General features: G+C 57.4%; 1 protein-coding gene across 1 annotated transcript; it reads right to left on the minus strand.

The window, feature by feature from the left end:
* Positions 1–1,268: 1,268 nt before the first annotated feature.
* Positions 1,269–25,933, minus strand: CASP7 (caspase 7). The gene is made up of 7 exons (XM_055119265.1): positions 25,852–25,933; positions 19,378–19,493; positions 10,597–10,718; positions 9,650–9,778; positions 5,795–5,970; positions 5,174–5,297; positions 1,269–2,712 (listed from the first exon to the last, which is right to left on the minus strand). The coding sequence occupies exons 2-7, from the start codon at positions 19,491–19,493 to the stop codon at positions 2,477–2,479; spliced, it is 903 nt and encodes a 300-aa protein (XP_054975240.1). The 5' UTR covers positions 25,852–25,933; the 3' UTR covers positions 1,269–2,476.

The following is a 25,933-nucleotide window of genomic DNA, read 5'->3' on the forward strand; positions in this document are numbered from 1 at the left end:
CAGAACCTCCAGCTGTAAAGGGATTGATCCACAGCCAACGCTCCATACGGGCGAGAGGTCTGGGGGAGAAAAGCTGCAGAGAAACTACAGCGCAGGGGCCAGGCAAAGGTCTCCCGGAGTTTGTCTGAACAAACCAAACATCAAAGAACTGAAGCTTACAGGAGTGAGCAGACACATGCTGGCTTGGAATAAATTTCGGAGCAAGGCAGTGCAAGGATAAGGGGTGTGTGTGTGTGTGTATGTGTGTGTGTGTGTGTGTGTGTGTGTGTGTGTGTGTGTGCGCGCGAGCGCGTGTGTGCTTCCCCAGCCACACCTGGTGCTCAGGGCTGACTCATGGCTCTGTTCTCAGGCCCCAGTGAGGCTTAGGGGCCACATGAGACACCAGGGACTGGACGAAGGTTGGTAGTGGGCAAGCCAAGCACCATTGTTCCAGCCCCGGGCTGGGGTATTGTTATTCGTGATGAGTATTTCTGCTCTAAGGGACATTAGGAAATACATTTATAAGCGAATATGATTCTCTGAGAATCGAAGAATCAGAACCCAACCCCGATACACGGGGATCCTTTCTCACCTGAAGGAAGCTTACAATCACGATCACCCAGGCATGTGCATCTCTTAGGTAAGAGATTTGTTTTCCAGGGAACAGCCTGAGAATTCTGGGAGTACGAGAAGAGAAGTGCGTTGATTCTCGGTTCATGTTCACCACTTAAAATTTTGAACATTTAGTGTATTTCGGATGGCAGGAAACCAGGGACAAGTCTAAGAAACTGGCCCTAAATTCATCTTATCGAAAAATACTTGCATATCCTCTAATTTTGTTGTCAAACTAATAATGTCTTTAGAAAAAAGTCCAATCACAAGCTAGTTTTTTTTTTTTTATGTCAATGGATCTTTTATGTAAGCTTCATCTTCTCAGTAGGCTTTTTGTTTGTTTGTTTTGGTTTTGGGGCCATACCCATTTGTGCTCAGGGCTTACTCCTGGTTTTGTGCTCAGGAATCATTCAAGCCAGTGCTCAGAGGACCATATGGATGCCGGAACTGAACCTGGGTTGGCTGTGTGCAAGGCAAGTGCCCTGCTTGCTCTAGCCCCCTAAAACTGACATTTTAAAAATCAGTGTTCCAGCTTCAAGAGAAATATGAATTATATTTATAGCAAATCAGAAAGGTCAATTCTTTATCCTGTTTTCTCGTTTTCCCATTACCATAAAAAGAACCTTGAAAGAAAAGCAAACGGAGTCTTTTATGCATTAAAATTAAACAACCACCTTTTAATTTAAAGTATAAATATTTTATAAACTAGTTATTGGGAAAAATAAAGTAGCAATTTATCCAGATTTAAAATACCACCTTGAAAACAAAGCACAAAAATCTTGGCCATATACTTTCCCCTCACTTATGGAATCGGAGGTAACAAAGTTGCATTCGGAATAAGGCTTGGCATAATTTTTAAATTCGCTAAGACATTATTTTGCATGTATTTTTGCATGAAGGCCAAGTGTAGGGTCTCTGGCAGCTCAATGAATGAACGACAGAATGGATGGATAACAGTCAAGGGGAGCAGGACTGGACAGACTCACATCATGGGCCACGCTTCCACCCATCTCTCCCCCGCCCCAGCCTTTCGAGGCTTTGCTCTGCTCTGCACCGTGGGAAGCCACGTGTCCCCAGGGCCTTGCCCTCTGCCAGGTGGTTCTAGACAATGAGATGCCACAGGGAGCCCGAGGGTCAGAAGGAGCGATTCCTCCATTACTGTCTGACCGGCACAGAAGGCAACAACTCTGTCCAGCTTCGGCACCCAGGGAACCACGCGCCAGGGCAACACCAGGTGCTAACAGTCGCCTGTGATTGGGTGTTTCATTCCCCGTGTTGAGCCAAGTCGCTCTATTCAATCCCCTCCACTGAAACGCCGAGAAGGGTTTCTTCTCTTGTCCTGGTTGATCTTACACGATTCACTGATTCCCTACACACACACCCTCCGCCCCTCCATCTTCTCAAGTTTTCATGCACAGGAATCTGCCCTCAGCCAGTGACAAACCACGGGAAGCTCATGCAATAGTCACCTTCTGGCGGATGAAAGTCACATTTTTACTAAGCCCTGAATACTCTGTCAGGTGCAGATAAGACTCTGCCTGTAAACCAGCAAGAGCACCATTGGCAGTGAACACGGCCAAGAGTCATCTGCAGAGGTCACGCGTGTTGTATGTGCTAAGCAGGACATAGAGGAGAAAGAAACATACCAGAAATGAGTCTGAGGAGAACACTAGAAAGGCATCACGTGGATTACAGTGTAAGGCAATAAGAATCTCTGAAAAGTCAAAGGCAGCACCAGAAAGTTTCTTTCATGTTGAACCAGAACAATCCCGGAAACTAAGATTAAATGAAAGGATCTTAAATTCCTAGAAGGTTTCCTAGCATTGCAAAACAGGCCCCAAAGACCTGGCTCATCAACAACGGGTCCCTCTGCAGGGTGTCGGCTTCAGGGCGCCTTCCCGAAGTAGAGCTCCTTGGTGAGCCTGGAGACCACCGAGGGGATCTGCTTCTTCTCGTTGAAGCGTGGGTCGTTGGTCCTGGACTCGAAGTTCCTGGCCACCAGGTTGTTGACCCTGGTGAGGATCTGCATGATCTCCAGGCTCTTCCCGTGCTCCTGCAGGACGGTGCAGAGGGCCTGCACGAACCAGGAGCCCTGGCCGGGGCTCCGCCACGAGTAGTAGCCTTCAGGGGGAGAAAGGAGAGCGCCGTCAGCGGACCTGGCCACTAGGAAACGGGTCAGGCTGTCTCGGACCATCTCACTGAGGACTGCTGGCCAGCTCCTGGGAACATCACACGGGAAGGAAGGGAAGGAGGGAGGGAGGGAGAGGAGAGAGGGAGAGAGTACCGGAGAGAGATGGAGAGAAAAGGGAGAGAGAGAGGAGAATGAGAGAGTGGGTGGAATGGGGAGGAAAAAGATGGAAAGAGAAGGAGGGGGATGGAGGGAGAAGGTAGAGAGAAGGAGGTAGAGGTGAAGGGAGAGAGAGAGGGAGGAAGAGAGAGAGGGAGAGTGAGGGACAGAGATGGAGAGAGAGAAGGAGGGAGAGGGAGGGCAAGAGAGAGGAGTAGGGAGAGAAAGAGGGAGGGAGGGAGAGAGAAGGGGGAGGGAAGGAGAGGGGGAAGGGAGGTAGAAGGTGGGGAAGAGAAGAGAGAAGGGAGGGAAAAAGAGAGGGAAGGAGGGAGAGAGAGGAGTGGAGAGGAAGTAGGGGTCGGGGAGGAAGGGGACACTGTGAATTCTAGGGGAAGGGGAAGGCGCCCTGTGCTCAGGGGTCACTCCTGCAGTGCTGGGGACAGAACCAGAACCGGCCACATACAAGGACAGAGCCTTAACCCCTGCATTGCCGCTGCAGCCTGGAGAGACGGCTTTGGTGGAGCTTCCTAACTTACTTAAGGCTGCAGGGTGGGGCCTGATCCCAAGTGGCGAGTGTTCCTCAGAGGGAAATGCCAGGCTTTCCTGGAGGGCAGCGGGAGGGGTGCTCGGCCACAAGGCCAAGACACAGACCCTCGCCCAGAACCAAACCAGAAGCACCTTGACCTTGGACTTCCAACCCCCTGAGCCAGGAGACATATACACGCATGCGTGCACGCACATACACACACACACATACACACACACATCTCACACACACACACACACATATATACACACACACATACACACACATCTCACACGCACACACACATATATACACATACACACACACATACACATACATCTCACACACACATCTCACACACACATCACACACACATATCTCACACACACATCACACACACACACACACACACACACACACACACACACACACACACACGTCTGTCCCGGTCTGTGGCCCCTCAAGAGCAGCCAGAACTGGGCTGTGCCCTGGGAACACAGCCCCTGTTTATACACCTGTTTCCACGTGGGGCAGAGAGCTTGGGAGCGACCCTCTCACAAAATCCCACACCCGCCCAGAGCTCTTTGTGTGTGTGTGTGTGTGTGTGTGTGTGTGTGTGTGTGTGCAAACACAGCAACTTGTTCACGGGTATCAATACCCTCAGCACCAACCCTGAGGATCACTGGCAGGAGAGGAGTCTCAGCTAAGGAGGGGCTTTCCCGGAACTGACTGAGGCCAGAACCTCGGCCCAGTGAGTGACGGACGGGCTGGCTGGAGGCTGGTTTACTGGGCACTGGGCTCCTGTGGGCAGCAGGTTGCCGTGTGCAGGGACCCTGATCTGAGCTATAACTCTGTGGACTGAAATGTCTCTGTGACCTTGGGCACAGCACTCAAGTTGGAAAAAAAATAATTGTATTTTTCCATCTATAACATAGCAGGGTAGTGGCAACGCCTAGCCTAACTCCCTACACAGCTGCTGAAAGGACAGTGACATAAGGGAAAGACACACACACACACACACACACACGCACACACTCACACATTCACACACATGCAAATACTCACACACACATGCACACACACACAAGCACACAATCCACACTCACACACACATGCACACACTGCATGCAGGCGCGCACATGTACACACATAGTCTCTCTCTCTCTCTCTCTCTCTCTCTCACACACACACACACACACACACACACACACACACACACACACACACACACACACACACACACACACTCCCAATTATAAAGTGCCATAGCATTGTCTGTTCTTCTAATTCTCAATAGTAACAGTGCTCAGGAATGAGAGAATTCTGCTTTAGCGGGTGCAATCTAATTCTAAGAGCCCTGGAAAGAGCAGAATTCCGCTCCTCCCCGCGCCCCAAGTTTCCACAGGCAGAGATGTGAGCCCAGGAAAGGGGTCAGGCGTTGAGGCCTGCAATGAAGGGAGCGGCCCAAAGCCCAGGAGGGCAGCCGGTCCCGGCATTCTGGAAAGAGCCAGTACCTAAGCAGGGCACCCCGCTCCCCAGAGGAAACGTGCTCCCAGCCCGGGTGGGAATCTGACCTCCAGAAGGGAGATGAGACCTGGGCCAGGGCATGCTGCTCCCCCCACCCCAGGGCAGGAAGACCAGCGGGGGGAAACTGCAGACAGGGAGAGGTCTAGAATGTTCACGGTCTGAAGCATTGATGCTGCGGCAATAGCCAACGGGCCCGGCCCACTCCCGCCCCCCGGCTTGTCCGACACCCAGAGCCTCCACACCTGGAACTGTGGAGTAGGCGTAGAGGAAGTCGGCCTCCAGGGGCAGCCGGCACCGGGGGGTCGGTTCTTCAGAGACTCCCGAGTCAGGCTGGATCCCATCGTCAAGCTCAGTGCCCCGGCAGGCCTAGGGAGAGGGGCGGGGAAGTGAGGGGCTGCTCCCGGGGCAGCCGCCAGAGACTCCGAGATAAGGGGGGGCTCCGGGGGTGGATAAAGCTCTCATCAAACGAGCGAGTCCTGGGCTGGGGCGATAGCACAGCGGGGAGGGCGTTTGCCTTGCACGCGGCCAACCCGGGTTCGAATCCCAGCATCCCATATGGTCCCCCAGGCACCTCCAGGAGTAATCCCTGAGTGCAAAGCCAAGAGTGACCCAAAAACCAGTGACCCAAAGCCAGGAATGACCGGGTGTGACCCAAAAAGCAGAAAAAAAAAGAGAGAGAGCAAGTCCTGCATCTCGGAATATGAGGATGTCTCAAATGCCCCAGCCCTGGGCCCCGGCGCAGATCCACGGCCGGGCAGCGAGGAGGTGGAAACCCCAGGCTGCCCGTCTCTGCCTTCAAACGGAGGGCACGGAGGACCCTCAGCCCCCCACTTGCGACCGCGGTGGCCTGGGGGAGGGAGTACCTGAATGAAGAAAAGCTTGGGCTTCTCCAGGAGGGTCCTGCACCTGTCCCCTCTGAAACAGGACGTCAGCTCCTTGATGGGGATCTTGTCGTCGGTCCCGTAGATGATGTTCTCTTCCCCGTGGCTGAGGAAGATGCAGGCGAAGCAGGCCGAGTTCCTGTGGTCCTCGCCGGCCACTGCAAGGGAGCGACGGGAGCAGGGAGAAGTGACGGGCCTGTCCCTCCAGCCCTGCCGCTCACACTGACCAACAGAAAGATGGGGGAGGGAGGGCGTGCAGTGGAGGGACCTTCCCTCCACCCCGCAACGGGCCAGAGACGGGAGATGAGGAGAAGCTACAGACAGGGAGGAGTCTGGAATCTTCACTGTCTGCGAGCAGAACGGGGCTCCCTCAAAAGGCAAAGAGCCCCCGGTGGGAAAGGGTTCCGGCAACTTCCGGGGGTGACGGCAGTCCATGCCGGGGCTCCGGGGTGTGGTCCCCACTGTCCATTAGATGGGTGACCCGGGGCCAGTTCTCGGGACCTGCTGTGCCGGGGCTTCCTGCCGGTACGTGGGCGAGACGGCCCTGCACGGAGCCAGAATCTGGGCACAGTCGGGGAAAGCAGGGCTGGGCGGACTGGCCAGTGGCTGGGAGCCAACACAAGCCTGTGGGCGCGGAGGGTAGGTACGACGGAGAAGGCACCGGGAGGACAGTAAGAATTGGAGAAGATCACGCTGGACAAGAACAGTGTTAAAAGTAGGTAAAGGGATACACATGATAACCTTTCAGTACCTGTACTGCAAACCACAGTGCCCAAAAGGAGAGAGGGGGAGGGAGAGAGAGGGAGAGAGAGGGAGAGAGAGAGAGAGAGAGAGAGAGAGGGAGAGTGAGAGAGGGGGAGAGAGAGAGGGAGAGTGAGAGAGAGAGAGAAAGAGAGAGAGAGAGAGAGAGAGAGAGAGGGAGAGAGAGAGAGAGAGAGAGAGAGAGAGAGAGAGAGAGAGAGAGAGAGAGAGAGAGAGAGAGAGAGAGAAGTGCCTATTACAGAGGCGGGCTGAAGGCTGAGGGTGGGGAGGGTGGGGTTGTCGGGGATGGAGGGACCTGGGGACACTGGTGCTGGGAAACGTGCACTGGAGGAGGGATGGGTGTCGGAACTCTGTACGACTGAAACCTAATCATGAACAGCTTTGCAAGGCTCCATCTCACAGTGATTCAACGAAAAAAATCTATTTTTTTTTAAAAAAGGTTAAGAAAAGAATCTGGGCAGAGGCCTCGGGACAAGCACAGGAGACCATCTATTCGAGCAACAGCTGCCACGTGAAGGAAGGGAAACAAGGGAGTCCACTCGGGGCGGTACCCTGAGCGGTCAGGCTCGAGACACCGAGAGCAGAAGGGCCGAGGCCAGGGGTCGGAGGGAAAGGGAAGGGGGATGAGGCGAGTGTCCAACAGGGCGGAGGGCTCGGTTCTGGTGGGTGAAAGGGCATCTGGGGAAGGACGTGGGACGTGGGGGGACGGCATGACACGGATATAAATCGCGCTTCTCAGAAGACCGCTGGCGGGTGGCCGAGAGGGTCAATTTTTGGTTCAGGATTTTCCCATCACCGACAAAACAACCTTCCAGGGGTCAGGAGATAGTGCCACGGTGAGGGCACATGCCCGGCAAGCTGCCCCTGACCCGGGCACCACTCCCGGGGTTAGTCATCAACACTGGCTGAAGAGGAAGGACTCGAAGGTTCCGAGCACCTGCCTTGTGCCAACAGTGACAGCGACAGAGGCACTTGCCATGCACTGACCTACTCAGCCCCTCTCTGGGGCCTCTGTCTTTATTTTACCAATAAAGTAGGGGCGGGGGGCCCTGGCTTGGTCCAGGGAGGCATCGCCTGTGGGTGCCGCGGAGACGGGCTCCCAGCCCAGGTGCCACAGAGCCTCTGGCTCTTCATGGAGACAGCCCCGGTGTGGGTGCCCCAAACCAGCTGCCGAGACACCTCTGGGTCTGCAGCGGTTTTCTGTTTGCTTTGCAAACAGGAAGAAGGTGGGGGCATCGGTCTTCCTCCTCAGCTTACCGGACCCTCCGTCTGATGACCAGAAGAACCATGTGGGTGGCTCTCATGAGAGATGCTCCACCAGGCCTCGCCCGCCAGACCCTCCCCCCCCCGCCCCCCCCCCCGGCACTGGCACCGTCTGTCTGGATTAAGTGCGAGTCGGAGATGGGACTTTGCCCCTCGCTGGAATCTGTTCCACAGCCAAGCAAAGCTACCCCTTTGCTAACGCAACGGGACCAGGAGGGGGGAAAAAAATTAATATCTGTGTCCCTGGCCTGCTTGGGGCTCAACAGAGCCACTGGCTTTCCGGAACCACAGGAGCCAGAGCTGGGCCGCGCCCTGGGACCTGACCCTTACATCTCTCAGAGCAACCCTCTGTCTCTCTCGTGGCTACTCCTATACCGTCCTCCAGGAACAAAAGCTGGGACCTTTCAGGAAAGCCCCCAACCGGCTGTCCTGCCCAGAGGGCCGAGTTTTTAGTCCATGGATGAGACCCCAAAATCAGACCGAAGAGGGGCTGGAGCAATAGCACAGCGGGTAAGGCATTTGCCTTGCATGCGGCCGACCTGGGTTCGATTCCCAGCATCCCATATGGTCCCCCGAGCACCGCCAGGAGTAATTCCTGAGATGCAGAGCCAGGAGTAACCCCTGAGCATTGCCGGATTTGACCCAAAAAGAGAAAAAAAAAAATCAGACCGAAGAGTTCCAGTCTGCTCTGCCATGTGGCCGACATGGGTGCAGCTTTTAGGATCCATGTTTTGAAGCACTGGAGCACTGTCATCCTGTCATTCATCGATTTGCTCGCTCGAGCGGGCAGCAGTAACGTCTCCATCGTGAGACTTGTTGTCACTGTTTTTGACATATCAAATACGCCATGAGGAGCTTGCCAGGCTCTGCCATGCGGGCGGGATACTCTTGGTAGCTTGCTGGGCTCTCCAAGAGGGTGTTTTATAAACAAACAAACAAACAAACAACCTAGGAAAAGTGTCCAGTTCTTAAAAAAAAAGTCACTCTTAAACAGTACAGCAGCCAACCAGCATGCGGCCAAGCAGGGTTCAATGTCTGCCACCAATATGGGCCCGAGTTTGCTGAGAGTGATCCCTGCGTGCAGAGCCCGCCCTGACCTGGGCGTGCTGCTTCCCCCTGCCCCCCCCCAAATAGCATTCTTAACTATTTTTAAATTGTGTGGGTTTTTTTGGTGGGGGCTGGTGGAGGACTATCAAGAGTGCCACGGAGGCCACCCAGTGCTGGGGATCAAACCCGGGCCCTGCGCTGGCTTTAGAATGACCTCTCTCCCTCTGGCCTGAGGTTCCCTTTCTCCTTTCGCTGCGAAACCAGGAAAGGCAAGAGAGTGATGTGAAGGGGCTGCTGAGTGGCCACACGGGGCCACCGCGTGAACAGGGGTCACCACCAGACGCCTGCCCGAGACGCCTCTTCTCGCCAGAGTGGCATAAGCCCTGGGACCCCAAGACCACGGCCAGCCTCTGGGGTCCCCTCGGGCCCCCTGCACCCCCTACGATGCTCTGTCCCGCGTTTATGACTGGGTCGACCACGGGAGAGCCTGGTCTCACGGGGGCACGGAGGACACAGGCACGGGAAGGTTGCAGGATGGTTGGTTCCCAGCTGCCCCCAGAGGAACAGCGACACAAATGCCTTCTGGGCAGAGGGGACACAGGTACGACCTCCGGAGGAATCGGCCTGCGGAGTGGAGACGTGGGAGCCACCCGCTGGCAGTGAGGTGAGGTGAGAGAGACCCCACCCCAGAGACAGGCCTGTGAGGTGGGGAGGGACGAAGAGTAATCGGCCCTCCCGGGGCAGGGAGAGAAAAGGGACAGGTACCTTTTTGAAGCAGATCCACCATCTGTTGGCAAGTGAGGTCGTTCTTGATGATCACCTCGAAACCCAGGTTTCTGAAGCAGATGTTAAGTGCCGCGGCATCTCTGTCTGTCCCAGTCCGGGTGTCCATGCCTGGGGGAATTGGGTAGGCGACGGCTGGCACCACCAGGCCAGGAGCGGTCGCCAAGGTCACGATTCGGGAGAGCAACTGCGACCAGAAGCAAACTCAAAGGAGCCGGTCATGAGGCCCACCACCAGGGGGACCTTCTCGGGGCGAGTCTTAGCTCCACGCAGGACCACCTGGCGCCCCTGCCTTTTTCAACCTGAGGGCCACTACCCACAGCAGATAATGCACACGATGGCCTCTTAAGACGGGATGGGCTGGGGGAGAAGGCGGCTGGCATGGGGAAGGGATCACCAGTCAGTGATGGCCGGCGATATCGCTCAGGATGGGAGACGTGTGCGGAGGGCAGATAAAAGGCCAGACAGGACGGCCTCTCAGTCTCTGTGTGGCAAACCATGATGCCCAGAAGGAGAGAGAGAGTCATGTGGGAAATGGCTGCCTTAGAGGCGGAGTGGGGGTGGGGTGAGTGGGGGTGGCAGGAGGGATTCTGGGGACATTGACGGTGGAAAACACACACTTGTAGAGGAATGGGTGTTCGATCCTTTTATGGCTGAAACTCTATCATGAAAGTTTTGTAACTGTATCTCACCGTGATTCAATTAAATAATAATAATAAAAAAAAAGACTGAAGGCTCCCAATTCCCCCACATCGCTTTCTCCTGGACGCCGGAGAACCAGCTGTGGAGGGCCCGTGTGGCACAGCAGATGGGCACAGCCAGTTCCTGGCGAACCTCTAACTCACGTCCACAACTGCGGGGGCAGAGGGCAGGCGAGGGGGCCGGGGCAGAGGGCGGGCGCGGGGCGGCAGCAGTCCCTTGGCACTCACATGTGCTTTTATTAAAGTTCTTGTTGTTGATGATGACGCACTTGCCCATCTTCTCAAAATTCATGTTATACCGAAACGAAGCGTCTGGGTCTGGACAAACACTCTCCTTTTTCTTCTTCTTACTGGGGGAACAGAAGGTCAGTTCAGCGTGGTGCAAGACAACGGGACAAAACCGTCCTTTTTTTTCTCTCTCTCTTTTTTCCTAATGTACTACATTTACAGTTTTTTTTTGTGTGTGTGAAAATTGTTGTATTTCTTCCTTTTTTTTTTTTTAATGAATCATCGTGAGGTCCAGTTACAGACTTACATACTTTCATACAATAATCGAGCACCCGTCTCTCCACCAGCGCCCGTTTTCCACCCACAATGTCCCCAGCATCCCTCCCTCCCGCCACCTCACCTCATCCCCCTCCCCCCACCTCTGTGGCAGGCACATTCTCTTATACTCTCTCTCTCCCTTTGGGTCAAAACCGTCCTTTGGATGGATGGTGCTCTGAGCACGAGTGAGGTGCACAAGAGAGCAGCCCTATCCGGGAGGGCAACGCCGGGGCAAATGCAGGGCCCCGCCTCATGGTCCGGTCTGAAAGGACCCGAGGATGCCGAAAAGGGCAAATGCACACCAATGGTCAGAGCCGCGCTCCGGCCAATAGCCAAGGGGTGGGAAACAGCCCAGGGCCCGGCGACCCCTGAGTGGACCCCTCATCAGCCATGAAACGTGGTACACATGTACACTGGCGGGAGCAAGGCCCAGAGATTCGATCCCTGACCCGGGGACGTAATTTCTCTCTGCTTGCTTGCACCACAGAGGACCTGGGGCGAGACAGGCCTGCACCCCTCTGTTGGCGAGAGCTGGGCAGGAGGGAGCTGCTGCCCTCTGAGCTGGAGCCCCGCCCCCGTGCCGGCCACGGACACTGACCAGTCCTCATAGCCGCTGGCTGCTGTGCACAGACTCTCTCTGTCATCTGCACGACTGCGAGACGTCAGCCCTGCCTCACGGAGAAAGAGGAAATGAGCGCGTCCAGGACCGCGAAGCCACTTCAGGCTTCTTGGCGGCCCCAGAACAATTCCCTTTCCCAGCCTCTCTGGGTCTCTTCCGGCCAAAGTCCTGGCTTTTTCCTGGAGTTTGGGGCCCTCTGGAGGCCTGTGCGACCACTGCCCTGACGCTCTCAGGTGCTGGATGGCGGGGGGGAGGTGGGGGACACGGATCATGGCCACCCCAACCCCCCACCCCAGCTGCTTCCCCAAAGCCCTGCAGGGGGATGCCACCAGTTACCCTCATCTAAGCACAGCCTGCTCTCCACCGGGGGGTGGCCTTGGAGCCCACCACCAGCAGGCTGACCTGCAGCTCCAGAAGCTTCTGGAAGGTGACTGTGATGTGCGATCCTTGCCGGATGCCTCTCAGGTCTCGGGCCCTGATGTTCAGTTGCAACTGCCTCAACTGCACCACCAGGAGGCGGGTCAGTGCCCTCTGCAGGGCCAGGCCAGGCCAGGCACGGTCCTCCTGGGGTGGCGAGTCCCCAGCTGATGTGGCGGGTCACTAACTCCCCATCAGCGCCCGCAGGGGAGGTCAAGTGCGCCCCGGCAGGGTCAGTCGCTAAGGAAGTGAGTCTCCTGGGAATCAGCAGCTGCAGCCGGGCAGGCCGTCAGACACACAGCAGCTACGGGGTGGGCAAGGTTGGGGGCTCCGGGGCTGCACAGAGATGGGCGCCCCTGGGCTCAGCACCGCGGTGGCCTCAGGGTGGCCAGGAGGGAAGGAGGCGGCCGTCCATCCCCGGGAAGATGTTCTAAAGGGGCTCTCCCAGCACCCCGGGACTGGGCCTTGCCTAGAAGGTGCTGGAACCCTGTGAACTGCAGCCACACAGGACTGGAACGTGCGCCTGGCACACAGGCGCCCAGGGTTGGTCCTCAGCCCCGAGAGGGTGCCCAGCACCACAGCCCTGGAGCCCTGCTGGGCAGGGCAGGAAACGCACACACAGTCTGCCTGCAGGAGACACTCGGGGGACCACTCGGGCTTCCTCCCAGCCCCTCCCCGACGTGGGCTCTGTCCTCACTGATCGGCCCCTGCAGACCCGCCCCGAGCTCTGTTCCTAAGATTCCCAGCAGCGGGAGAGGAAGCGCATCTCTGGCCCCACTTCCGTCGGGAGGCTTCGTTCGGAGCCAGAGCTCTGGTTTCCCGGGAGGCCGGGTCTGAACATCGGGGGATGGTCCGTTCATGGCGCCGACACTCAACGGAGGGCAACCCGGCAGTGCCCACACGGCAGGACCCAGGCACAGCGGAGGAGCAGGGCGGGGGGAAGGTGGTACCTCATGTCTGCCTCCATCAGCGAGCACCCCGTCTGCGTCAGAACCGGGCACCAGTCCCGTTCCCGTGACGGCGGGCAGTGGGCACTCTTCTCCGAAACACGAACTGGGGGGACAGGCTGGCACAGTCCGCGGGGCCCTCAGCTGACTCAGCAGCGGGCGGGGGTGGCTTTTCTATAGAACCATTCACACAGCGGCCGGACACGAGGCCGCCCGGTGCCTGCTGACGGGCACAAAGGCCGGGCTCCACGTCCTGGCTCCTCCCCACCAGCAGCAGTGGCCCCTGGGCAGAAAGTGACGCTCCCCTGAGCACAGAGTTTAAGAGCGGAAAACTAAACACGCAACCACATGCTAAGTTGTAGCTGGCAACATCTCTAAGCATGGCCAAGCGTGAGCCAGAGAGCATCAAGTAACACATGGTAGTTTTTCTTTTTCCTTTGATTTCAGGTGCGGGTTCGATCCCTGGTGTCCCACATGGTCCTCCAAGCCCGCCAGGAGGAATTCCTGAGTGCAGAGCCAGGAATGACTGCTGAGCACTGTCGGGTGGGGACCAAAACCAACCAACCAATCAACCAAATAAGCAAACAAACCAAAAGAGAAAAGACAAAAAAGCAAGGAAGGTCCTGGGGCCGTGAGCAGGGAGCGGGTGGGGGGAAGGCGGGCTGAGCCTGAGCCCGGGCTGACCATGAGCACTTCCACGCACCAGTCACTTGAGTCACTGCCGCTTACTGTCTCTGTCACTGGCCGAGGCTGCTGCGTCACAGATGTCACTGACTCTACGCAGCCAGGGGCAGTCCTGGGTGGGGGCGTCTCTCCTGGGAAAGGAAACGCCCCGGGGCTGCTTCTCGGTTCCCAGAGTGCCTGTGGGGGCCAGGCTCTGGCCTCCACTTAATTCCTAGCACCTGGGCACCCGGCCTGGACATGGCCTGAGAAGCAGGTTCTTCCTGTCCCCTCTTTGGCCCTCCTCATCCTTCCTTTCTCCAGCACCGCCTCCTCAGCACCCCGGGAGCTAAGCTACTGCCTGTGGCTGTCAAAGCACCTGGGGTGAGGACCAGAGCACCTGGTGGCAAGGGCTGTGTGTGCGTGTGTGTGTGTGTGTGTGCATGTGTGTGTGTGTTGTGTGTGGGAGCTCCAGTCTTTAGCACACCTGGGGGTACTTGCTTCTGCCCCCAGACCCCATGGGGCATCCAAACCTCAGGGTTCAGCAACCCTGAGACGAGGTTTCAGCCCCCCCCACCCCCCCCCCCACCCCCCGCATCCTTGCACATTTACCCCTCCCTCCAGGCCGCCTCTCTCTGGTCACCGGAAAGGCAGAACACAAAGCTGGTTTTGAGATGCAAAAGCAAGGACAGAGGCCCCAGGGCATGGTACCAGGAGCGGTGCTGTGCTGCCACCTAGTGGCGGCGAGGTGGAAAAGCCCAGGCAGGTGGGGGATGGCTCTCCCCAGCCCAGGCTTTGCGGAGCAAAGGAGACCCCTACAGGTCTCTGCCACAGGGCAGGCTGCCCTCCAGACGCTAGAAACCCTGGGCAGGGGCGGGCACTGCAGCTGGGTCAGGATGGGAGGCAGCAGGGCTGGGGCTGCTGCACCAGATCTGGAGGAGACCACCCACCGCTCAGGCCGGGTTGAGGCCACCCCAAATTGCTCAACCAAGCAGAACCAATGATTCCACAGGGCACCTTGGGGCTCGGAAACGAAAGTGCAGGTGTCCACGGGCCAGCCGCGCTGCTGCCCTCCGCTTCACACCCTGGCCCCGTCACACTGCCCGGCGCCTGCCACTGGAAACCCAGAAACCGGTTTGCTGCAAGGTCTCCACAGTGACCCAGGACTCCTGCTGCTGCCTCCACCTGCCCCGTGTCCTACCTGTCCCCCACCCCCAGCCCCCGCACCCCACCCACCCTCACCGGAGAACATCAACAGCCCCCTAACTCAATACCGCCCTGAGATTCCCGTCTGCAGCTTCTCTCTGGGTTGCCCCTCTAATGATCCACAGACTCTCTGTGCCACCCCCAGCCTCGCTCTGGGCTGGAGAGCCAGTGTAGGCTCTGAAGACTGAGTCACTTGCCCTGTACACAGCCAACTGTCACCCGATCCCCAGCACCACAGGGGTCCCCGGAGCACTGTCAGGAGTGATCCCTGAGTGCAGAGCTGGGAGCACCCCCTGAGCACAGCTGGGTGTGGCCCACCCCACTGCTACCCCCCCAATGTTTACAGAGTAAGATTTAACAGCCTTTTGCCACCGAATCTAGTGACTGGAAGGAAATACATAGCACGGCACATATCTGGCCAGGAGCTAACATCCAAGTTACATACAGAGCTCACAAAACTCAAGTCATGACAAAAATGCCATCAAAACCTGGAGATCTTGGGGCTGGCGCGATAGCACAGCGGGCCTTGCACGCGGCCGACCCGGGTTCGATTCCCAGCATCCCATATGGTCCCCTGAGCTCCGCCGGGGGTGATCCTGAGTGCAGAGCCAGGAATAACCCCTGTGCATCGCCAGGTGTGACCCAAAAAGCAACAAACAAACAAACAAACAAAAACCCTGGAGACATAGAGGAGCTGAGCAGAGACCTCTCCAGAGGGGACACAGAGGGGCCAAGGGGCGGGAACAGAGAGATGCTCATTTCTGGGCAGCAGCGAACCGCCGAGTCCAATAAACAGAGACGCATCGCCTCGGCCCCGCGAGAATGGCCTCTCTCCGAACAGCCAGGAACACGGGAGAAGGATCCGCCTGACGCGGTGTGGATGCGGACTGTGACTTCTGCTCGAAAAAAGCATGGTAACGGTGCAGGGTCAACAAGGGAATTTCCGTTTGTTCTGCAGATTCCCGAATAGGTACCCAGCCAGCATAGGCATGGTGATGTGAAGTGACATGGGCACGCCTCTGTTTACGGTAGAGGAGTGGGCACAGGAGATATGACAGATACCCACAGTGGAATACTACGCACCTCTGAGCAAGGAAGCTCTGCTTTCTGCCACAAACTAGGTAGAATGGGGCAGATCATGCCAACACGATGCCCCTGAAGCTATTAGCCTTGACTTCTTGTAAGCCAAAATGACCATGATTAAAATTTTTAAATTGATTTTACCAAAAAATAAAAAGCACAGACAAAAACTGATTAACTTTAATTATGATTATTTGTCTGGGGCCACACCAAGCAGTGCTCAGAGTTTACTCCTGGCGGGGCTTGGGAGACTGTATGTGGTGTCTTGGATGGAATCTGGACTGTCCATGCACAAGGCAGGTGCCCTGCCCCCTGTACTACCTCTGTGGCCCCTTGTTTTGTCTCCTGGACTTCTGGGGCTTACCAAGTTGCCTTTACGGAGAACAACAGAAGTGACAGCGCTTGGAGAAGTTTCGAGAACGCTTTCTTGGTGTACCTTTCAGAACTGGAAAACCACGGATTTGAGGAATGATTCCCTTTGCAGGTCAGGTGACGTTCAATTCTTTACTTCAACCCACTTGAAGCAGGACCTAACTGAGCTGCCATTTCTGATGGCCAAAAGCATCTGAGAATTAACTGCTGTGATTAAAACAAAACTCCTGTCAGCCCTGCATTGACTCATGGTTTCTCTGTGCTATAAGCTGTGAAGAGGGAAAAACAGGAGATCCTAAACTTGTTCTTTTCCCAGCAACAAGTATTATGTGTCCGTTTAATAATGAACTAACCTTGCAGGAGATGTGGTACTACCAGCAGGTCAACCTAGACCCGTGGGGTGAGTGCCTCAGCAGCTTGACGGTGCCTTCCGGCTTCCTGATACTCCAAAATTGCTGCTATGCCTCTGGCTATACCCCAACTACTTGGGACCAACTTTCCCCAAAAATTAAGTAGCCCAAAGTTAGGTTTGTGGGAGCCCACAAACCATCTCTGGCTCAGTGATACAAGCTCATTTACCAGCCTTGCTCCAAAGACCCGTAAATCTCAAAAGAGATCAAAAGCCACAGTGAATCTCAGACCTGCGCAAGGCTGAACAGACTGGTGGTGGTGGTGGCGGGGGGTGGTCGTTAAAGCAGAGCCCCCAGTGGCCACTTGCTTCCACAATCCAAAAGCACTGCCATTCCTCGGGCTGGACTCCACTGTCTCAGGATAGACCTCACCGAGACAGAAAAATCTGCTGAAAATTTGCACATATGGATTTTGTGACTCCAGGCTTGCTCGGGGTCGGGATGGGCTACCTCCCTACACTTCCCGAAGCCTCGGCAGTCCCGGCCACACCCCAAAGCTGCCACCCAGTTAGAAAGCGACTCCAGCATTACCTTCCCAATGAAAACACTGAACACCCCTAACAAACACGATAACCTCTTAGTACCTGTATTGCAAACCACAATGCACAAAAGGAAAAGGAGAGAGAGAAAGAAGAAAAGTGAGGCAGGCTGGGGGTAAGGGGTTGGGGGCTGGGGGGTGGTGGGAGGGAAATGGGAGACACTGGTGGTGAGAAATGTGCATTGGTGGAGGGATGGGTGCTGGACCAAGGCATGACTGAAACCCAAACATGAGCAGCTTTGTAAGGGTCTATTTCACAGTGATTCGATAAAACCTTTTTTTTTTAAAGTAATGTGGAGTCCGTGCCTGCCTTAGTCATCTTAATCAGTAGCTGAATAAATATCACTCTCCTACATTAAAATAAATTAAGAGAAACATTGAACTCACTTGTGAAGCTCATCCTTCCTGTTGTGAGTTATAATTTCAATGTAATTTCTGCTTCATGATTTTATTTTGGTTTTTTTGTTTATTTTTTGGGGGAGGGGTCATACTCAGGGATGCTCAGGAATTACCTTGGTTCTGCACTCAGGATGCCAGAGACCAAACCCAGTTAGGAAGCAAATGCCCTATCTGCTGTGCCATCGTTCTGGCCCCCTTATGATTAATTTGATGAATCACAATAGGATAACACAAATGAGAATTTTCAGTAGTCAAAGCACTAACTAATTTTAGGAAATAAGAATAGTAACTTACTGTAGAGTACCCCTAACTTAAAAAACGCCTCAAAACTTATGAGATGAGATACATTCTAGAAAGATGTAAGATGAAATCATGTAAGTTGTTCAACAGCCAATCACATTGGAGAAAACGTGCAAGGTAGTAGAATTTAAAAAGTAGAATTGAGAAAAGAAAAAAAAAAAAACCAAAAACACCACCTCCCATTCTATGCGTGAGAGCTGTCCAGACCCACTGTGCGCGGAGAGAGGAGGTCAATGACTCACTGTGGACTTAGCAGATTGCACAAATGACTAAGGGGCCGAGGCCACAGCACAGCAGGCCGGGTGCTTGCCCTGCACAAGGCCAGCCTGGGTCCGACCCCAGGCTCCAAGTTTGATCACTGAGCCCTGCAGGAGTGACCCGTGTGCAGAGCCAGAGCTAAACCTTGAGCACCATCAGAAATGGTGCCCCCAGGAAAAGAAAAGAAAAAGAAATGATTTGAAAACGTCCAATATTGACAACACACTGTTCGCTTGCTTCATTTCTGGTTGGGACACCACGGGGCTTGTCTCCCCACACTTACGAAATGACCACTGGAAGGTTCCTCCATTTCTCGTTCGCTCAGACTCTGGCCCTCTGATCAACCCAGCTTCCCCGGGGCGGAGAAGTGGGAGCCATCACCACCGCCTGGACGCCTCCTCTGACTGGGAGGGGGCAGGACCCGGCCTGACAACCCTCTGGGGTGGGCGGGCAAACCCTTGTTCTCAGGGACTGGGGGGCGAATCCCCAGCACCAAACAGCCCATCAGAACAACAGCCAATGCAGAGGACTTAGGAAGCAGGATGCGGGGTCCCCGAGCCCATCTGACACGTCCCCGGCTGTTTCTGCGGGGCCACGGGGGGCGGCTCAGCACCCGCTTTTGGGAGCACTGCAGGGACGGGGTGGGGGTGGGGCCCTGCCTCTCCCCGTCTCCTGCATCTCCCAGCGGGGCTGGCATTGGAGACTCAAGTCTGAGGCTCTAGGACTGCCCCCACCCCCCAGCCAGAAAGGCCCCAAAGCCCCTCAAACCCCAGCAAGGGAAAAAACGGGACCCCTCCCTCGGCATTCTGCAGCCTGCCTGCCCAGAGACTCCACAGCAGGACCCCCAAAGGGGGGGGTCCCGCCATGGTCCGAAGCTCCACGCTGCCACACGGCACCTGCCGTCAGAGATTAACTGTACAGCCTCTTCCTGCCTCTGTTTCCCCACTTGTCAGAGGTCACTGACCCACACCTCCACCTGGCTGGGGGAGGGAGGTGGGGAGTGGCTGAGGAGCTGAGAGTTGAATCAGTGAAACGATGACAATCACAGTCAAAGGGACGAACCAGACCTTGATGGCGGAGGGCTCAAGGAAGGTCAGGGGGCGCCTTCGGCCAACAGGATGCGTCTGTTCTGGGGAACTGCAGTGCGGCCACGCAGGGCGGCAGGAAGGCCCCAGGCCTGTGTGCGGGCACCAAAGGGGCCCGGCCTGAGAGCCCCCGGGGCAGGATGGGGGGGCCCCACAGAAGGAGGAGACTTACTTGAAAAGTGACGCGACGAAAGAGGAGCGGTCTGGCTTCGCGTCCGTCGTGTCCTCGTCTGTGCTCACGGCATCCCCGGCGGCCCCCTCCACAGACACGTCCTGGTCATCGGCCATCTGCAAGGAGGCAAGGACCCCGGGAGGTCAGTGTCAGCAGAGCCCCGGCCAGATGCTCCTGTCAGAACACACCTGGTAGCGCTCGGGGCAGACTCCTGGCTCTGTGCTCAGGGATCGCTCCTGGCCCACCCGGGGGCTGGGGGGTAGATAGACCAGATACTGCGCTGGGTACGAGGCAAGAGCCTCACCTGCCGCGGCACTGTCTCTCCACACCCCCACGCACTGATTTCTTTATTTTCTTTTTCGCTTTCGGGGTCACACCAAGTTTCATGAGCCCTGGGATTCTTGGGGGCCCCATGGGTGGGGATGCCGACTCCGGGAATCAGGCCTCTGTGCTACGGGCCAGCGCTGCTCTCTGCCGGGACCAGAGTGGGGAGACGGCGACGGGGGCTGAAATATGGACACGGCAGCACTTGACGGAGAGGGGCCAGGCGCGGCTCGAGAGAAAGGGCCCCGCCCGCGTCTCCCTTTCCCGTAAGCAGGTCGAGGGCAGGAACAGAAACCACCTGATGGGAAAGACTGCGAGCGCGGCTGTTCCGTCACCTTATCTTTCCCACGCTATCACTATTATAATCGCCCTTGCCAGCGACACAGCCCCGCCCTCCCGCCCCGCCTTTGTCCAGAAAAGGAGTCGGGGCTGGACGAGGCTGACGTGTGTTTCGGCCACACAGCCAGAAAGTGGACTTGGATCTGTCCAGCACCGCAAAGGCCCCACAGCCCTGCCCCCTCGGATCCCAGCAACCTCCCCAGAGCCCCCGGGCGCACCCGTGCCCACCTCCGCTCCGGGGAACTGGCCCGCCGGCCTCTGCAGGGAGGGGCTCCCGGGCTTCTCTCTCACCTCCGCTCTGCCCTCTCGGCGGCTGGCGTCTGCTGACGGCTCGGGGCACACCCACGAAGGGCGCTGAACACAGCCAGGACGCCCCGGAGAGCGGAAGCCCAGCAGGGAGCACTGCGGTCAGCAGATTGTATGTAACCTGGCCCAGGTTACCTTCCTGGCAATGCGCACACGGCTATCCACGGCCCTTGGCCCCGCTGACACACGTGGCTGGCTCAGAATGCCCCGTGGGGCCCCTGTATCTCCTGGGCAGGCTTGAGAGAGTGTCCAGACCTACACGATCCCCCCCCCCCCGCCACACACAAACACCCCCAAAAGAATTCAACAGGGAGCAAGGAAACAACCCGAAGGAAGGGGGGCAGCTGAAGGCCAAGCCCCTTCTCCAAAGTCCAGCTCCACTTCCGGCCCCGGAGGGAGCAGCCAACGGAACCCCCTGAGACCCCAAATTCGGTGGTTGTCGTCTCCGAGCAGGTGTAGAGCGGCCACTGTTGGCAGAGAGCGTCCGCAGCCTGGAGGCTCCCCCGGGGGGGAACCCCCACACCTGCCTGTCCACGTGGAGCAGGACGGACACAAGACCCTGACTGACGCAGGCAGGCAGGTCAGGGACGGCCCCGAGCCCCACACACATACACACACGATGGCAATGAAGTTGCTGGGAAGTAACAAGGCCACCAGCCCCCAGTCTAACTAACCCGCCTGGTAGATGCGGAGGCAAGACCTGATACGACCTTCTCTACAGCCGACTCCGAGGAGACTGGACCCTCCCTACAGAAATTCCTGCCTTGAACTGGGGAACCCTCAGCTAGCCCAGACCAGAGAAGGCCGGGCCCACCCTCCAAGAGTAGATCCAGCAGGAACAAAGGTCAAGAAAAGGCATTTCGGGGGGGCTGGAGCGATAGCACAGCGGGTAGGGTGTTTGCCTTGCCCGCGGATGACCCAGGTTCGATTCCCAGCATCCTATAGGGTCCCCCGAGCACTGCCAGGGGTGATTCCTGAGTGCAGAGCCAGAAGTGACCCCTGTGCATCGCCAGGTGTGACCCAAAAAAAAGCAAAAAAAAAAAAGCTTTTCAAAGAAGACCCCCTTGGAAACAACCCTAGCAGCAGACGTTACCGAGCAGAAAGCCCCGCCTGGCGCAGCTTGGGAAAACCCTATGAAGGCCACCGTGAGCACAGGAAGGGCACGTGTACTGCCTGAGCCCACGTGCTGTCTGTGCCCACATGGCCCAGCACATGTGTCCCCCGCCTCCCCCCTCTTGAGATGTGGACTTCCATGTCTCGCGCTGGGATGTATGCAGGGGCTCTCTCCGCCCTCGGAGAAGCCTGGGTCTCTCTTGAGCGTGTTACTCTCTCTCTCGCTGTCTCTCCCTCCTTCCCCTTCCTAAAAACCTCCAAATAAACCCAGTGTCTACTCCATTGCCCGTCTACTCCTGAAATTCTTTCCTGCGGGGCGAGACAAGAGCCCAGTAACCCTGGGCCCCAGGGAGACAGAGGCGGACCGAGAGGAAGTGACCATCTCTCTCCGTCCTGCCTCACGTAAGCCATCGTCCCGGGGGCCACCGACTTCACTGGCCATGCTGCCCCGAGCACAGTCGGGACTTCTGGGGACAGGAGGAGCCAAGTTGGGGGTAGGTGTGCAAAAGGGGCCCAGGGCACCCCAGGCCATTATCCCCTCACCTTCAGCTGGCCTGAGGGGAGATATGGGGAGGGGGTGGCAAACGGGGGGAGTATGGCCCCCTCTCCACAGGGTGCGAGAATCAGGCGACCTCCTGCCTTCTCTGCAGAACCCACATCCCCAATCCCCGTTTCCAGAGAGGGAGCAGTTCGATCTTTCTTTTCACACTCAAGTTTTAATGTCAATTAATTTGAGGAAGAGACAAATAACGCTCGCTTCTTAAAGCTAACATAGTTTGTACGTTACTTTAGACATGGCTTTTAAATTTAAAGAATTATTTTTGTGGAGGTAAGGTTGGTTTACGAGCAAGTGCAGGTTCCTGTGTCCTAGGGGTACCCCGCGTGCACCACCAAACTGTCAGTATATCCCCCGCACGGTCCAAGGGGTCCTTCCAGCCCGTTCCCGAGACTTTTCTCCTTTGCTTTTTGAGGGATCCTCTTTTACAACTGTAGTGAGGTTTCTACGGGTTTACAGCTTCACAGGAACAAGCCATCCTGGGCTAGTGGGGGAGAGATGATGGCGAAAGGCAGGGCAGGGACGGGGGGGGGGGAACCCCGCAGTTAGAGTCTCCCAAAAGCACCCCAGGAGAGACCAGCCCAGCCTCAAGGAGACAAGTGGGTCCCAGCGCCCAGGGGACCTTCATCCGGCGTGTTTCTTTTGCAAAATCTCTTCTTAATCTCATTTCCTTTACTTAGACTCGTTCCCTTTCAACCTGGATGTTCACAGCAAAGCAGCCAACTGTGCCCCCAGGGAACATTCTATAAAACCCACCAGAGGAAAGACCTCGGGCGGAAGGGCTCAGCCTGGAGCCTTGGTCAGGACCCAGGAGGCTGTCCCGGGAAGAAGCTCCAACCCCAACAAAGGAAGGGGCTGAGCCAACCTTTGGGGAAAAGGCCAGGGCGCGGTCTGATGCCCCAAGGCTGGGCCGGCCGTTCCTCCATCCCCGAGAACCCCCTGCAGAAACCCACCAGGCCGTGTGCTGGGCTGAGGGCAGCACCACGGACTCGCTGCTGGGGGTGGGGGTGGGGGCTGGGGAAGGCTCTCCCGGAGGGCAGGTCTGACCTGAGGTCTGAGAAGGGGGACAAAGAGGCTGAGGCCCCTCACGAAACCCCTGACTCCTCCGTGATGAAGCAGGACCCTCGCAAGCCTTGGCTTCTGTATCCCCCCCACCCCCGGGGCCGTGGCGGCAGGGGCTGGTCTGCTCTGAGGGTTAAGCTGGTCCAAAGGGCCCCCAAAGTGCCTTCCTGCTGGACACCTCCTGCCCCGTCTGGGTTGATGGTGGGCACGGCTGAGCGGCGCGGCGGTACCCCTCCAACCTCCGTCCGGAGTGTGTGCCAGCTGGCCGTGTGGTGGGATGCCCTGCCCAGGGCCCACGTCCTCACACCTGAGCCTGCCAGGGCGCCAATCCGAAACCGAAACCGGGAGTTCGCAGGGCACGTTGGCTGGGATGCAAAGGAGAAGGCGAGCGACCCGATTAGGGAACTACGGAACTACAAACACACGGGGCTTACGCCGTGAGGACACGTGAGTTCTCTCCGCCACAAGGGCTGCAGGGCTTCAGGGTTGAGATACCACGACCTTCACACACCTTCTTCTAAGGGAAATATTTTTCCATCATTTTCTAGCAAGAGATACAAAATAAACCAGGTTTGGGGGGTGGCTGGGAAAACTGGAACTATGGGTGCGAAGGCGCAGTGGTGGTGGGACGGGGGTATTGAATATGGAATATTGAATGAATTCATGAACAACTTCATCACGGTCACTGTCATCCCGTTGCTCATCGATTTGCTCGAGCGGGCACCAGAAACGTCTCCATTGTGGGACTTGTTACTGTGTTTGGCATATCGAATACACCACGGGGAGCTTGCCAGGCTCTGCCGTGCGGGCGAGATACTCCCAGTAGCTTGCCGGGCTCTCTGAGAAGGGTGGAGGAATCGAACCCAGGTCGGCCGCGTGCAAGGCAAACGCCTTACCCACTGTGCTATCGCTCCAGCCCCTGAACAACTTTATAAAAAATAAATAAATTAAAAACAAAGCAGCCGTGACTCTGCCCAGAACGAGGTGAGAGGCGAGAGGCCCGGCTTTTGCCTCAACTACGCCCGCTGACCTCACGCCCTCAGGGAAGGCCCAGGGTCTCAGCCCTGCCTGCTGGAGAGTGCACCCCTTTCCCTCTCACCCCGTTTACGGGACTGGGGTGCAGTCCTGGGGGCCAGGAGACAGCACAGCCGGGTGCCAGCCCCGGCACCCCAGGATCCTGCGCATCCCCGCACAGGTGAGCCCCACATCCTCAGCCCAGGTCTCCTCACGTCTCCGGGGAGTCAGGGTGCGAGCCACACCACGCACAGGCCGGGCCAGGCCCCGGGCGCCAACCCGGCTACTCTCACCGTTGCTGCTCCTGCCGTGAATACTCTCGGCCGGCTCCATCCTTCCCCCGCGCGTTGCGTGCCCAGTCCACAGCAGTACACGGAAAACTGAGTCACGGCCCCTTTCATGACCCACAGGCGCCTGGACAAAGTGCTGAGAGGGGACAGTGGACGCGCCCCTGGAGAACCCAGGGGGGTGAGGGACCCCTGTCACCACCACCACCGGCAGAGCTGTCTGGGTTTGAATCAGTTTGGCACGAGCTGGAAGCACAGTTCCCTCATGTGGGAAACGGGGGAACCCGGAGGTGGCAGAGGATGGAGGGAGAGAGATCCAGGGCGAGGTGCCCTCGGACTGGTGGCAGAGGATGGAGGGAGAGAGACCCAGGGCGAGGTGCCCTCGGACTGCCCCCGGAAATTCAAATACTCGCCTTCCCTGGTGCTGTTTTATTTTATCTGGGGGGGGGGGGAGAGTAGTGCAGAGGAGAGTGGGCCACACGGGATGGGCTTGGGCTCACTCCCTGCTGTGTGCTGGGGGTCTCTCCTGGTGATGCTCAGGGGGCCAGAGGGAATGTGGTCTCACCTCCTGAGCCCCTTCTCAGGGCACCACCCCCTGGCACTCTGAAATCTTATCTCTATTTCAAACAGCTCCTGCGCAGAAGAAACTCGGGAGTGGCGATCTGTAAACACACACTACCAGGGCCACCACCGTGCAGGGTTGGGGCGCAGGGCACCCCCCCCCCGAAGGAAAACCATTTCCTGCTATTGTCTGAGGCTGGTTCTCCCCCCATGGGGAGAGTAGGGGCATGAATCACCGCAGCTGCTTCCCCCAACCCCAAAGGCACAATGCAATGGGGAACCCCCTCCCTTCCCAATCAGTTTCCCTGGGGAGACTAGGAGCAGCCCTCCCCCACCCCCCAGCACGGGACGGAGGGCTGGGCACTCGGGTGCCCTTCTGCCCGGGGGGGCTCAGGGCACATTCTGGGCTTCTTCGGAGAGGCTGAGGCCACGCTTCCAGCGAAACAGCTCCCGAAGGCACAGGCGGCGGGGGACCCCCGGCCTGCGTGTGGGTGCTGGGACGAAGGCCGGGGTGCAGGACCCCCAAGTCCAGCAGGACCCTGGCAATAATTCTCAGGACTCCCACATCCCCCCCCAAAGGATAGGGCTGAGTATAACGGGGGTGGAAATCCCAGTAGTTGGAGGGTCCGCCCCCCTTTGCACTTCGTAGGTGGGTCTAAAGGGCCCCGGTGCCCCGGCTGTGTCCACGGCGCCGCTCGCCACGCCCCTCCTCCGCGCGGCTGGAGGTGACCCCCATCCCCGGGACAGAGAGAAGAGACCGAGCCGGGGGACGCGCCGCTGCAAACTCCCGCCCGGCTCAGTCCCCCCGCGCGGGCAGCTCGGCCAGGGGGCGTGGAGAACCTTCTCGACGTCGCCGCCCCGCCGGCGCGGCGGGAGGGGGGGGACCGGCGGGGCCGGGGCCGCCCGAGTTACCGTTCCCGCTGGGTCCCGGCAGTTGGAGGGTGCGAGCAGGTCCGCGCGGCCGCGCCGTCGCCGTCGCCGGGTCAGTCTGGGG

The sequence above is a fragment of the Sorex araneus genome, chromosome 11 (genome assembly GCF_027595985.1).
Source record: "Sorex araneus isolate mSorAra2 chromosome 11, mSorAra2.pri, whole genome shotgun sequence".
In the NCBI taxonomy this organism is placed as follows: Eukaryota; Metazoa; Chordata; class Mammalia; order Eulipotyphla; family Soricidae; genus Sorex; species Sorex araneus.

What these genes read in the sequence shown, in the direction of transcription:
- CASP7 (XM_055119265.1), bottom strand. Translation starts at nt 19,493, where the DNA reads ATGGCCGATGACCAGGACGTGTCTGTGGAGGGGGCCGCCGGGGATGCC. An exon ending in GAACTTTAATAAAAGCACAT is followed by an intron (nt 9,779 to 10,596) that starts GTGAGTGCCAAG and finishes CAATTCCCCCAG; the next exon opens with GCATGGACACCCGGACTGGG. An exon ending in CGCCTACTCCACAGTTCCAG is followed by an intron (nt 2,713 to 5,173) that starts GTGTGGAGGCTC and finishes CTCCCCCTGAAG; the next exon opens with GCTACTACTCGTGGCGGAGC.